General features: G+C 44.6%; 1 protein-coding gene across 2 annotated transcripts in view; it reads right to left on the reverse strand.

Annotated features, from left to right (window-relative positions):
* Positions 1–9,285, reverse strand: part of LOC118369967 (integrin alpha-4-like) — a 31,857-nt gene extending 22,572 nt beyond the window's left edge. Inside the window, exons 1-12 of one of the 2 annotated variants that reach the window (XM_052498969.1) lie at positions 9,216–9,273; positions 8,976–9,063; positions 8,718–8,833; positions 7,561–7,664; positions 4,889–5,018; positions 4,573–4,640; positions 4,331–4,457; positions 3,970–4,055; positions 3,229–3,291; positions 1,033–1,170; positions 679–787; positions 365–459 (exon numbers count right to left, since the gene is read on the reverse strand). In XM_052498969.1, the coding sequence (XP_052354929.1) occupies positions 365–459; positions 679–787; positions 1,033–1,170; positions 3,229–3,291; positions 3,970–4,055; positions 4,331–4,457; positions 4,573–4,640; positions 4,889–5,018; positions 7,561–7,664; positions 8,718–8,833; positions 8,976–9,063; positions 9,216–9,258 (1,167 nt within the window). In that variant the 5' untranslated portion in view covers positions 9,259–9,273. Of the gene's footprint in view, positions 1–364; positions 460–678; positions 788–1,032; positions 1,171–3,228; positions 3,292–3,969; positions 4,056–4,330; positions 4,458–4,572; positions 4,641–4,888; positions 5,019–7,560; positions 7,665–8,717; positions 8,834–8,975 lie in introns of both variants that reach the window. The other variant, XM_052498968.1, reaches the window with a different exon arrangement.
* Between the last annotated feature and the right edge of the window lie 4,892 nt (positions 9,286–14,177).

Raw genomic sequence — 14,177 nt, forward strand, 5'->3', positions numbered from 1 at the left:
CAGTTGTACTGTAACACACAAGCGGAGTTTAAAAAAAATGTTTTAGGGAATTCAGTCAGAACTGATATTTCCAGCAGTTCAACTCCTCTTAGAAAAAAGCGTTATTCGGCTGTCCCCATACGGGAACCCTTTTTGGTTCCAGGTAGAACTATTTGGGATTCCATGTAGAACCCTCTGTGAAAAGAGTTCTACCTGGAACCAAAAGGGTCCTTCAAAGGGTTCTCCTGCGAGGACAGCCGATGGAACCATTTTAGGTTCCAGATAGCACCGTTTAAAAAAAAAAGTGTGTGGGGACAGGCGCACGCACAAACAAACATACACACTCATTACCATGCACACGCACTAACACCATTTCGGGACATACTTGAGAAAAGTATTGTTCAAGTCCCGTCTTCCTCCCATTGTAGATATAAATAGCACCATGTAGGTCATCCTCTTGTGGTGCCCCAACTGCAACATCTGCAAAGCAGTTAGGCAGTCTCTATTCATTTGAATCTATTCTCAAATGTTGAGATTCTGTCACTGGCCAAACTAGCCTAATAATTTGACTTTTGTGTTTCACTCTGCAGCTGTGTTAATATTATATTTTGATTAATAAGAGGTACAATTTTCCATACTCATTGAAAACCATTCAATGGTTAATCCCTTTTTGGACCCAAATTACATATATACATTTACCTGGATAGCCATCATCATCAATATCTCCAAGACTTGTGATACTTTCCCCAAACCGGGCTGCATATGAATCTCTTCCTGCTAATGTAAACTCCATCTCCTTCATGTTAGCCTGAGGAAGGGGGTAGAAATAGCTTTTTGGAAATGGACATTTCAACAGCATTGTGTCTAGATACAAATTGGAAATTGTAGGAAAACCGCAATCCTCCAACCAGGATTTCTGGAAAACCTGAGAATTTAGGGAAAATTACCAGAATTTTTAAACACAATTGCTGTGAGAAAGTACAAAGGTGTAAATTAGATCTACCAGCCCTCCACCATACAGTAAACTTGTCGAGGGGATGACAATTTGCTCACCTGTCCCTGGTTCATGTAGATGTACACACGGCCCTCCTCCCTCACAGCGCTGAACATTGGAGCTCCCACCAGCAGGTCAGACAGGCCATCAGTGTTCAGGTCCACCGCACACACAGTGGCCCCAAAATAGGAACCCAGCTGTGAAAAGGATGCAAAAGAAAAAAAAACATATCTTGGGCCGTTTTCCAAGAAAGAGATGAAGCCTGTATTAAGACTAAAAAACATTTTATAATGGAGACTCTCGAATGGAAGTGATTTTTAGTCCAGCACTAGTCCTAATCTGTGTCTGGGAAACTGCACCCTTGTGTAACAAACCCAAAGATGTATGGAAGGTATGAAGTCTTTAAAGCCTTATGATTGGATAAGGTAACCCAATGGTACTTCAATACGCTCTGCACATCAGAGAGGATCCATTGGATAATGTCAATGTTGTGACTGATGGCAAAAAATTCCCCTTCAGAAAATGATCAAATGCGTTGAGACGGACCATTTCAAGGAAAACATAAGATCACCAAAATATAGACAAAATATAATCCAGCGTAGCCATAACATGACAAAACATAATCACCCAATGTACAGTTGAAGTCGGAAGTTTACGTACACTTAGGTTGGAGTCATTAAAACTCATTTTCAACCACTCCACAAATGTCTTGTTAACAAATTATAGTTTTGGCAAGTCAGTTAGGACTTCTATCTACTTTGAGCATGACACAAGTCATTTTCCCAACAATTGTTTACAGACAGGTTATTTCACTTAGAATTCACAGTATTAAAATTCCAGTGGTTCAGAAGTTTACATACACTAAGTCGAGTGTGCCTTTAAACAGCTTGGAAAATTCCTGAAAATTATGTAATGGCTTTAGAAGCTTCTGATAGGATAATTAACATCACTTGAGTCAATTGGAGGTTTACCTGTGGATTTATTTCAAGGCCTACCTTAAACTCAGTGCCTCTTTGCTTGGCATCATGGGAAAATCAAAAGAAATCAGCCAAGACCTCATAAGAAAATATTGTAGACAACCACAAGTTTGGTTCACATTGGGAGCAATTTCCAAATGCCTGAAGGTACCACGTTCATCTGTACAAACAATAGTACGCAAATATAAACACCATGGGACCACGAAACGGTCTAAACGCTCAGGAAGGAGACGCGTTATGTCTCCTGGAGATGAACGTACTTTGGTGAAATCAATTCCAGAACAACAGCAAAGGACTTTGTGAAGATGCTGGAGGAATCAGGTAGAAACGTATCTATATCCATAGTAAAATGAGTCCTATATCGACATAACCTCAAAGGCCGACCAGCAAGGAAGAAGCCACTGCTCCAAAACTGCCATAATAAAAAGCCAGACTACGGCTTGCAAATGCACATGGGGACAAAGAGGGTCTGGTCTGATGAAACAAAAATAGAACTGTTTGGCCATAATGACCATCGTTATGTTTGGAGGAAAAAGGGAGAGGCTTGCAAGTCGAAGAGCACCGTCCCAACCGTGACGCACGAGGGTGGCAGCATCATGTTGTGGGGGTACTTTGCTGCAGGAGGGACTGGTGCACTTCACAAAATAGATGGCATCATGAGGATGGAAAATTATGTGGATATATTGAAGCAACATCTCAAGACATCAGTCAGAAAGTTTAAGCTTGGTTGCAAATGGGTCTTCCAAATGGACAATGACCCCAAGCATACTTCCAAAGTTGTGGCAAAATGGCATAAGGACAACAAAGTCAAGGTATTGGAGTGGTCATCACAAAGCCCTGACCTCAATCCTATAGAAAATGCGAGGGCAGAACTGAAAAAGCGTGCGAGCAAGGAGGCCTACAAACCTGACTCAGTTACACCAGCTCTGTCAGGAGGATTGGGCCAAACTTATTGTGGGAAGCTTGTGGAAGGCTACCCAAAATGTTTGACCCAAATTAAACAATTTAATGGCAATGTTACCAAATACTAATTGAGTGAATGTAAACCTCTGACTCACTGAGAATGTGATGAAAGAAATAAAAGCTGAAATAAATCATTATCTACTATTATTCTGACATTTCACATTCTTGAAATAAAGTGGTGATCCTAACACAGGGCATTTTTCTAGGATTAAATGTCAGGAATTGTGAAAAACTGAGTTTAAATGTATTTGGCTAAGGTATATGTAAACTTCCGACTTCAACTGTAGACAAAACATGGTAATGACCCTCCCTCACCTGTTGACCTTTAACCTCAGAGATGATGCTCAGTGTGCTGGACTCTATGCTAAAGATGTAGGCCTGGGGAAGAGATGGAGAGGGACGGTCAATTACATTTGGAGACTGCACTGATGCTGAGGCATGAATGAATGTATAAGAAAGGGATTGTTTTTTTGTCCATTCTTATAGCAATGGTTATGTGGCCCTCAAGATCAGGGTTCAATAACTTTTGGCCAAAAGGCCCATTTATGATTTGTGAGCATGTCCTGTAGGAAAGTTCTTGAGAAAAAAATCATTTGAATGATCAGACACTGAGCTATAACAAAACACCCTCAGAAATCACACATTACCCTGTCTGAAAACGATTATAAGACATCTTTCACTTCTCTGTTCCTTAATCACTGATCTGACATGACAAATTTAGAGAAGGATATGCAATAGCACGGGGCTGCCCAACCCTATTCCGTGAGATCTACTGTCCTGTAGGTTTTCAGTCCAACCCTAATTTAGCATATCTGATTCAGCTAGTTTGGGTCTTGTTGATCAGCTAATTAGTATAATCAGGTGTGTTAAATTAGGGTTGGACTGAACCCACAGGACAATAGATCTCCACAGAGGTGGGTTGGGCAGTCATCTCTGGTCAGTGATTACTTCAAGGATGGGAGGAAGGAAGGAAGAATGCATTTTAAGGACCTGAGTGTATCTCTGTATTTCTGTAGATGACAATGGGTTGGAAAGGGATGCAGTGTTAACTCTTACTCTTCCAGTCTGCCCGTACTGGGGGGCTCCACCCACTACCTCAGTGGAGTTTGGGTGCAGGAAGTGGCCAGCGCCGACTGAGTACCCTAAAACAAGAGAGACACTGCATCAGTTTCACTGCTTACATACATACACAATGGATTCTTCTAACCTGTCAGGAGATGAGTGTGATGTTCATGTGAAAGAAAAGAGCAGGGGAGTTTAGGGCTAGGACTAGGAGAGAGAGACAGAAAGGACAGTATGGTCACCGTACACTGTACATGTATTGAAAGTCAGTCACTTTGAGATGATAGAAAGCCAAGATATGAATATAACTATTGTAAAGGTAATTAATGTATGTTCACTTCCCTAATTCACTTACCCAAATAACTTCCATAGAGGACAACGTTATCATCCAAGTAGGCAGAAGTGACCTGACTGGATATGTTGTGGACAAAAACAGACCCAGTCCAAAACAAGGTTCCAGGGGCTCCCATTACTATGAGGTCCTGTTAAGCATAACAGCACACACCAATGTAACTAATCTCAATTTAACGTGCAATATTAGAGTGAGCATTTGCAATAAGTTAGAATTCTCTGAGAGCAAACATATTTCAAGCATACCCCAATAAGGACATTTGAAATCCCTGCTTGACATGATGCAAAGTCATTGCCAAACGTATGTTCGTGATCTATTTAAAAACAAAATAAATGTGTAAGGACAACAATGGTTCATACAAACTATTAATAGTGGAGGATAAAAAAACACTAGAGATGGTATATAAGCTCAGCAACATTTAACAAGGCAATGCAAAATTACTAAACCATGTTCTTTAATTAATTAATTAATTAATTCATTCATTCATTCATTCATTCATTCATTCATTCAGGAAGACAATATTCCTGGACAGTCATGTTGAGTGATGCAATATGGCCATACCTCTGTAGCATGGAATCAAAGGACTTGATTGATTCAAGTCAGACTCCAATTTGTAGCATATGCCATGTGGCAACTTATTTAGATCTTCTTTTTTGGTGAAGTAGACATTTTTCCAACGATGTCCACAGGCCTGAAATGTCAAATGAAATACTCAAATTAACATTTAATGTTGGTTTAAATGTCAATACCGAGGTGTGTCTTTACTCAATGTAACAAGTCTAGTTAAGACTGAAATGAACCCCAACAGACAAGAGACTGAAACTGTGCAAAAGTTTAAATGGTACACATCAAAAAGGAATCTAGTGGTGTGCGGGCTGTGCTTTGGCAAAGTGGGTGGGGTTATATCCTTCCTGTTTGGCCCTGTCCGGGGGTGTCCTCGAATGGGGCCACAGTGTCTCCTGAACCCTCCTGTCTCAGCCTCCAGTATTTATGCTGCAGTAGTTTGTGTCGGGGGGGCTAGGGTCAGTTTGTTATATCTGGAGTACTTCTCCTGTCCTATTCTCTCCTCTGCTCTCATCCTTCTAGACCTATCGGCTGCCTTCGATACTGTGAACCATCAGATCCTCCTCTCCACCCTCTCCGAGTTGGGCATCTCCGGCGCGGCCCACGCTTGGATTGCGTCCTACCTGACAGGTCGCTCCTACCAGGTGGCGTGGCGAGAATCTGTCTCCTCACCACGCGCTCTCACCACTGGTGTCCCCCAGGGCTCTGTTCTAGGCCCTCTCTTATTCTCGCTATACACCAAGTCACTTGGCTCTGTCATAACCTCACATGGTCTCTCCTATCATTGCTATGCAGACGACACACAATTAATCTTCTCCTTTCCCCCTTCTGATGACCAGGTGGCGAATCGCATCTCTGCATGTCTGGCAGACATATCAGTGTGGATGACGGATCACCACCTCAAGCTGAACCTCAGCAAGACGGAGCTCCTCTTCCTCCCGGGAAGGACTGCCCGTTCCATGATCTCGCCATCACGGTTGACAACTCCATTGTGTCCTCCTCCCAGAGCGCTAAGAACCTTGGCGTGATCCTGGACAACACCCTGACGTTCTCAACTAACATCAAGGCGGTGTCCCGTTCCTGTAGGTTCATGCTCTACAACATCCGCAGAGTACGACCCTGCCTCACACAGGAAGCGGCGCAGGTCCTAATCCAGGCACTTGTCATCTCCCGTCTTGATTACTGCAACTCGCTGTTGGCTGGGCTCCTGCCTGTGCCATTAAACCCCTACAACTCATCCAGAACGCCGCAGCCCGTCTGGTGTTCAACCTTCCCAAGTTCTCTCACGTCACCCCGCTCCTCCGCTCTCTCCACTGGCTTCCAGTTGAAGCTCGCATCCGCTACAAGACCATGGTGCTCGCCTACGGAGCTGTGAGGGGAACGGCACCTCAGTACCTCCAGGCTCTGATCAGGCCCTACACCCAAACAAGGGCACTGCGTTCATCCACCTCTGGCCTGCTCGCCTCCCTACCACTGAGGAAGTACAGTTCCCGCTCAGCCCAGTCAAAACTGTTCGCTGCTCTGGCCCCCAATGGTGGAACAAACTCCTCACGACGCCAGGACAGCGGAGTCAATCACCACCTTCCGGAGACACCTGAAACCCCACCTCTTCAAGGAATACCTAGGATAGGGTAAGTAAGGGTAAGTAATCCTTCTCACCCCCTTTCTCCCCCAACAAGATTTAGATGCAAGTGGCTGTTCCACTGGTTGTCTTAAGGTGTATGCACCAATTTGTAAGTCGCTCTGGATAAGAGCGTCTGCTAAATGACTTAAATGTAAATGTAAATGTATTCGGTGTCCTGTGTGAATCTAAGTGTGCGTTCTCTAATTCTCTCCTTCTTTCTTTCTCTCTCGGAGGACCTGAGCCCTAGGACCATGCCACAGGACTACCTGACATGATGGCTCCTCGCTGTCCCCAGTCCACCTGGCCATGCTGCTGCTCCAGTTTCAACTGTTCTGCCTTACTATTATTTGACCATGCTGGTCATTTATGAACATTTGAACATCTTGGCCATGTACTGTTATAATCTCCACCCGGCACAGCCAGAAGAGGACTGGCCACCCCACATATGCTCTCTCTAATTCTCTCTTTCTTTCTCTCTCTCTCTCTGAGGACCTGAGCCCAAGGACCGTGCCCCTGGACGACCTGACATGATGACTCCTTGCTGTCCCCAGTCCACCTGACTGTGCTGCTGCTCCAGTTTCAACTGTTCTGCCTTGTTATTATTCGACCATGCTGGTCATTTATGAACATTTGAACATCTTGGCCATGTTCTGTTATAATCTCCACCCGGCACAGCCAGAAGAGGACTGGCCACCCCACATAGCCTGGTTCCTCTCTAGGTTTCTTCCTAGGTTTTGGCCTTTCTAGGGAGTTTTTCCTAGCCACCGTGCTTCTACACCTGCATTGCTTGCTGTTTGGGGTTTTAGGCTGGGTTTCTGTACAGCACTTTGAGATATCAGCTGATGTACGAAGGGCTATATAAATAAAATTTGATTGATTGATTGATTGAATCTCTCTCTCTCGTTCTCTCTCTCTGTTTCGAACACACACACACACACACACACACACACACACACACACACACACACACACACACACACACACACACACACACACACACACACACACACACACACACACACACACACACACACACTACACATACCAACACGAGTCCATCCTGCTGCCGCCTGGAGAGGCTCACACCAAGCCACTGGTTTTCAACCTCAGCAGAACAGTGTCTGCCACAGGGCATGTCAAGCATTACACCTACATGGAGAAATTAAACAACAGCAACACGTGTCATCAACCCAGGACGGGCATGAGTTTATTAGGAAATCAACCATGCAACAAACTAGCTCCTGGCAACTGCAAATTAGGTAGTTAGAGGGGAAACCCTGAGTATTTAAGTATCTGAAGACTGCTTCGAGTGCAGACTGGGTGTTACGAATAAATAATAAAGTATTACATTTGCTTAGCCTTTTTATTACAGAAAGAATCTCAAAGCATGAAAAGAGCCAAACAAACACAAACAAATGCTATTTAGTTTACAAATGTAGTTTATTACATTATGTTGGGCTACATCTCAGACTTAACTTTGATCATGATGATCTTAACACCAAAAGATCCAAACCTCTTGACGAGGTCACTAGGTGTTGGGTTTAGGTCACTACATTAACCCTTCCTTCCAGAGATCATGTTCCCATGCTCACGTGTACATGCCAATGGCCTCACGGGTGCAATCCCACTTCTGACACCAATGTAGCAAATTTGGAGGTTAGCCCTGACCGTGACTCAAACTCGGGTCCAGCAACTGTCAAGCCAACACCTTAACCTTTACGTCAAGAGGTTCGAACATCTCGATGAGGCCACTAGGTGTTGGGTTATGGTTGCTACAATATTTTAGCAGAATCTATTTTCCTCAATCTAGATTGAAATGACTAAAACCAAATAAGAAAAATAGGGTAAAAATGTAAATGGTCCTACATTTATATAGTTTTTTCACTCTGTCCAGCTTACTAACAATCACTAACAAACAATGAGTTTCACATCTCTGGTGCAAAAGGACACTGTGTGTGGGGGGTGACACTGAAGCTGTTGATATTGTGGAGATCTTAGTACAACACCTACAGTAATAACCGCATAAAGAGGTTGACTGACAGAAGAAGATCCCAGGGTTTGACTCCCAATAAGGCTGTCCCTAAAATGTGAGATGAATGATGAAAAAGCTGTACATGAGGTATGTAAAGATTGTTGATGCAGTAAATCTACAATAACATGGATTCAGTATAACGACAGTTAATAATTGATTAATATACTAACCGAGTTGAATCTGTTCACAGTCCTTCTTGTCTGTAATTTTGCACTTGTAGATTGCTCCAGGATTCCTGACAGCCTGGTTGAACCTTGAATTTGCAACTGGTGCGCCAACTATTACCCTAAAACAGACAGAATTTGACAGTCATAAATGTGTAGAACATAATGGGAAGATTAAAAACAATTTCAGACTAACATAAACATTCCCTTCTGTTGCTCACTCAATAATTTACATTTGAATCGCATACAAATTTCAACACGCACCATGTCTGTTGCTGATGCTTGTGTAGCAACACAGAATATCCAAAAAATGTCCCATTCGGACCACTGAGTGGAATAGCGTGCGGTATGTCTAAATTGTACAAATCGGCATGACGTAAGAGAAAGCAAAACAACACGTTTAGCCCTATGCTGTGTAAGCCTAGCCCGTATGTAGTCATTTTTGATAAATGTAGCAGCGTTCCAAAGATCAAAAATTAACCGAATGTTATCTTGCTCAAACACCTGTGGGGGCTTTCGTCCCCTGCTGCTCCATCTTCGGATACATGGTAATAGTGCGGTATGAGGAGGATGTCCTAACAAAATTTAGTAGGCAGAAACTTTGACAGAAAGTAAGGTGGAGTCATCACAACACAGAGGCCACCCTCACTTCCCCAACTTGGCGTGCTGGTACATTATAACAATAGCCTGTCAATGCGCTACTATGGTTAATTTGTAAGTCTCCATTAATTTGAACCCGCACAGCTTTTATTATTATTTTTATTTTTTATCTCAAACGACACAATTGTAAAAAATGTTAATTCATTTTGTGACTTAGCCTGAAACAGGGCAACATTACGCTGTCACTGAAATAAGTATGTTTTGTTTGAGTACATGAGCTTGTTTGGAAATGAGAAGGCAAATTAAAAATATGTGAATTGCAATGTCTCTGTCATTTCTCCCTGGAAGTGACGAAATTAATTGCGTGTTTGATACACCAGCATCCTGTTTAATTGCTATTCATATGATTTCGATGACATCCGGATCAGGTATCTGGACAGAACTATTCTCACAAAAATCCTTATTTAAATCAGGTCAAAGGCAAAAACACAGAAATTGTCCACAATACAGCCCGGATCTTAACTTGTTCACTCTTTTGTCGCAAAGAATTGTTCTTTCTCTCTATGCAGAGCAGGGCTTGCTAATAAAATTATATCCTCTCTCGCTCGCTCAAACGCAAGGCCTGAAATACATTCGTACACACCAAAAACTGTTGTTTTATATAGCTTAATAACACAACATATATATTGATCTCCACTAGGCTAAGACATACTAGTCAGTGTACCCTAAGGTTACAAATTAACAAAACAAATGAGTTAATTTGTGAACTGGGGTGTTCTAATGGTTAGGGTCACTGCCTTCAGCCCGCACATATAGGTCTTGCGTTTTGGGGTTCGATTCTGGCCCATGCACTTCTGGCACAAATAACTCAATACCCGATTGAGTTGATGTCGTTACACATTTCATATATGTATTGTCCAGGTTTAATTTACTCCTGATCTTAGGAACTAAATAGGAAACAAATAAGAACAGTCAGTAGGCTACACCAACATTAGTTTCCATTCATACAAAGTGAGGGATCAATTGCCATAGTAGATTTGCTGTGGTAACCAAGGAAATTTATTGAATTTATTTCCATTGTACTAAATGCTTGTCAATGAGATAAATCGTCCTTTGCCTATAAAAAAATGACTAAGTTGTTGCAATGACAGTGCCAACCACAAGGCAAACATATTTTGAAAGACGTTGGTTGCAGGCATCTTTTAGGGAGCAATAATGTATGGGTTGCGGAACTGGTGGCAGTGAAGTCAGACACAGGAGAGCAGAAATAGGTAATAGCCGAAGCCGTTAAATTTCAAAACCAACGGCAATAAGAAAATAACCTACATGGGTACAAAACCAGACGTGCACCAGTAACATAGTGCACAAGCACTTACAAACAAACAATTCCACACAAGGACATGGGGGGAACAGAGGGTTAAATACACAACACTTAACTTCTTGAACCTCTGGGGGCAGTATTTCATTTTTGGATGAAAAACGTTCCCGTTTTAAAGAAGATATTTTGTCACGAAAAGATGCTTGACTATGCATATAATTGACAGCTTTGGAAATAAAACACTGACGTTTCCAAGACTGCAAAGATATTGTCTGTGAGTGCCACAGAACTAATGCTACAAGCGAAACCAAGATGAAATTTCATACAGGAAGTGAGCCAGATTTTTGAGGCGCTGTGTTCCAATGTCTCCTTATATGGCTGTGAATGCGGAAGGAGAGAGCCTACACTTTCGGTCGTTTCCCAAAGGTGTTTGCAGCATTGTGACGTATTTGTAGGCATATCATTGGAAAATTTACCATAAGAGACTACATTTACCAGGTGTCCGCTCGGTGTCCTCTGTCGAAACTATTGCGTAATCTCCAGGTGCGTGCATGTTTCAATTTTGAACAGAGGAGAAACCAAACTGCAACAAGTGATTTATCATTGAATAGATATGTGAAAAACACCTTGAGGATTGATTCTAAACAATGTTTGCCATGTTTCTGTCGATATTATGGAGTTAATTTGGAAAAAAGTTTGCGTTGTAATGACTGAATTTTCGGGTTTTTTTCTCAGCCAAACGTGATGAACAAAACAGAGCGATTTCTCCTACACAAATAATATTTTTGTAAAAACTGAACATTTGTTATCTAACTGAGAGTCTCCTCATTGAAAACATCAGAAGTTCTTCAAAGATAAATTATTTTATTTGAATGCTTTTCTTGTTTTTGTGAAAATGTTGCCTGCTGAATGTTAGGCTTAATGCTATGCTAGCTATCAATACTCTTACACAAATGCTTGTGTAGCTATGGTTGAAAAGCATTTTTTGAAAATCTGAGATGACAGTGTTGTTAACAAAAGGCTAAGCTTGTGAGCCAATATATATATTTCATTTCATTTGCGATTTTCATGAATAGTTAACGTTGCGTTATGGTAATGAGCTTGAGGCTATAATTACGCTCCCGGATACGGGATTGCTTGTCGCAACAGGTTAATGAGGGAAATAGAAACCAGTGTGTAATAAAACAAGACAAAACAAATGGAAAATTAAAAGTGGATCGACGATGGCTAGAAGACAGGTGACGCCGACCACCGCCCGAACAAGGAGAGGAAATTACTTCGGTGGAAGTCGTGACAGTTCCCCCCCTTGATGCACAGCTACAGCAGCGCTCCGAACCCAGCCTCGGGGACAACTCGGAGGGCGAGGTGCAGGATGATCCGATGGAGACAGTGAAACTCCCGCAGCATTGAAGGGTCCAACACGTCCTCCACCGGAACCCAGCATCTCTCCTCAGGACCGTACCCCTCCCAGTCCACAAGGTACTGAAGGTCCCTCGCCCGACGTCTCGAATCCAGTATGGATCGAACGGAGTACACTAGGGCCCCCTCAATTTCGAGGGGGCGGAGGAACCTCCCACACCTCAGACTCCTGGAGCGGGCCAGCCACCACCGGCCTGAGGAGAGACACACGGAACGAGCGGTTAATACGGTAATCGGGGGGAAGTTGTAACCTGTAACTCACCTCGGTCTTTAAGGACTTTAAATGGCTCCACAAACCGCAGACCCAGCTTCCATCTGGGCAGGCGGAGGGGAAGGTTTCGGGTCGAGAGCCAGACCTTATCCCCCGGTGCAAACAACGGTGCCTCACTGCGGTGACGTTCTGTGCCGGCTTTCTGGCGCAGCACTGAAGGTGAACATGGGTGGTGTCCCATGTTTCCTCCACGCGCCGGAACCAGTCAACCACCGCAGGAGCCTCGGTTTGACTCTGATGCCAAGAAGCCACCAGTACCCACTGGAAGGGGGAGAGGTTAGTGGAGGAGTGGTGGAGTGAGTTTTGTGCCATCTCTGCCCAGGGCACGAACTCTGCCCACTCCCCCGGCCGGTCCTGGAAATAAGACCTCAGAAACCTACCCACATCCTGGTTCACGCTCTCCACCTGCCCGTTACTCTCAGGGTGAAAACCCGAGGCGAGACCCGCATACAATCCATGAACGCCCTCCAGACCCTTGAAGTGAACTGGGGACCCTGATCATACACTATGTCCTCAGGCACCCCGTAGTGCCGGAAGACGTGTGTAAACAAGGCCTCCACAGTCTGGGGGATAGGGAGACCGGGCAGCGGGAGGAGACAGCAGGACTTAGAGAAACGATCCACAACGACCAGGATCGTGGTGTTTCCCTGTGATGGGGAGATCGTTCAGGAAATCGATCAACAGTTGTGACCATGGCCGCTGTGGAACGGGTAAGGGGTGTAGCTTACCTCTGGGCAGATGCCTAGGAGCCTTACACTGGGTGCACACCGAGCAGGAGGAAACGTAAACCCTCACGTCTCTGGCCAAAGTTGGCCACCAGCACTTCCCACTCAGACAGCGCACTGTCCGACCGATGCCTGGATGACCAGAGGTGTGGGCCCAATAGATCAGCCGGTCACGAACAGCAGACGGAACGTACAGACGCCCAGCGGGACACTGGAGGGTAGCGGGCTCTGTACGCAATGCCTGCTCAATGTCCGCATCCAGCTCCCACACTACCGGCGCCACCAGGCAGGAGGCCGGGAGTATTGGGGTGGGATCCGTGGGCCGCTCCTCTTTATCATACAGCCGGGACAGTGCATCTGCCTTCGCGTTCTGGGAACCTGGTCTGGAAGAAAGAGTGAAAACAAAACGGGTGAAAAACATGGCCCACCCTGCCTGGCGAGGGTTCAGTCTCCTTGTCGCCTGGATGTACTCCAGATTGCGGTGGTCAGTCCAGATGAGAAAAGGGTGTTTACCCCCCTAAAGCAAATGTCTCCACACCTTCAAAGCCTTGATGACAGCCAACAGCTCCCGGTCCCCCACGTCATAGTTTCACTCCGCCGGGCTGATCTTCATCGAGAAGAAGGCACAGGGGCGGAGCTTCGGTGGTGTACCTGAGCTCTGAGAGAGCACGGCTCCTATCCCAGCCTCGGATGTGTCCACCTCCACTCTGGATGCCAAAGAGGGATCCGGATGGGCCAGCATGGGAGGCGAGGTAAACAGAGCCTTCAGGTGACCAAAGGCCCTGTCCACCTCAGCCGACCACTGCAAATGTACCGGTCCCCCCCTTCAGCAGTGAGGTAATGGGAGCCATTACCTGACCAGAACCCTGGATAAACCTCCGGTCGTAATTGGCAAACACTAGTAACCACTGCACCTCCTTTACCGTGGTGGGAGTCGGCCAATTACGCACGGCTGTGATGCGTTCACTCTCCATCTCCACCCCTGAGGTGGAAATGCGGTACTCTAGGAAGGAGACGGAATGTTGAAAGAACAGACATTTCTCAGAATATATCAGAATGTCATCAAAAAACACCACTACACACTGCCCGTGAAGGTCCCTGAAAATCTTGTCTACAAAGGCTCTGGAAGACTG

The sequence above is a fragment of the Oncorhynchus keta genome, chromosome 37 (genome assembly GCF_023373465.1).
Source record: "Oncorhynchus keta strain PuntledgeMale-10-30-2019 chromosome 37, Oket_V2, whole genome shotgun sequence".
Classification (NCBI taxonomy): Eukaryota; Metazoa; Chordata; class Actinopteri; order Salmoniformes; family Salmonidae; genus Oncorhynchus; species Oncorhynchus keta.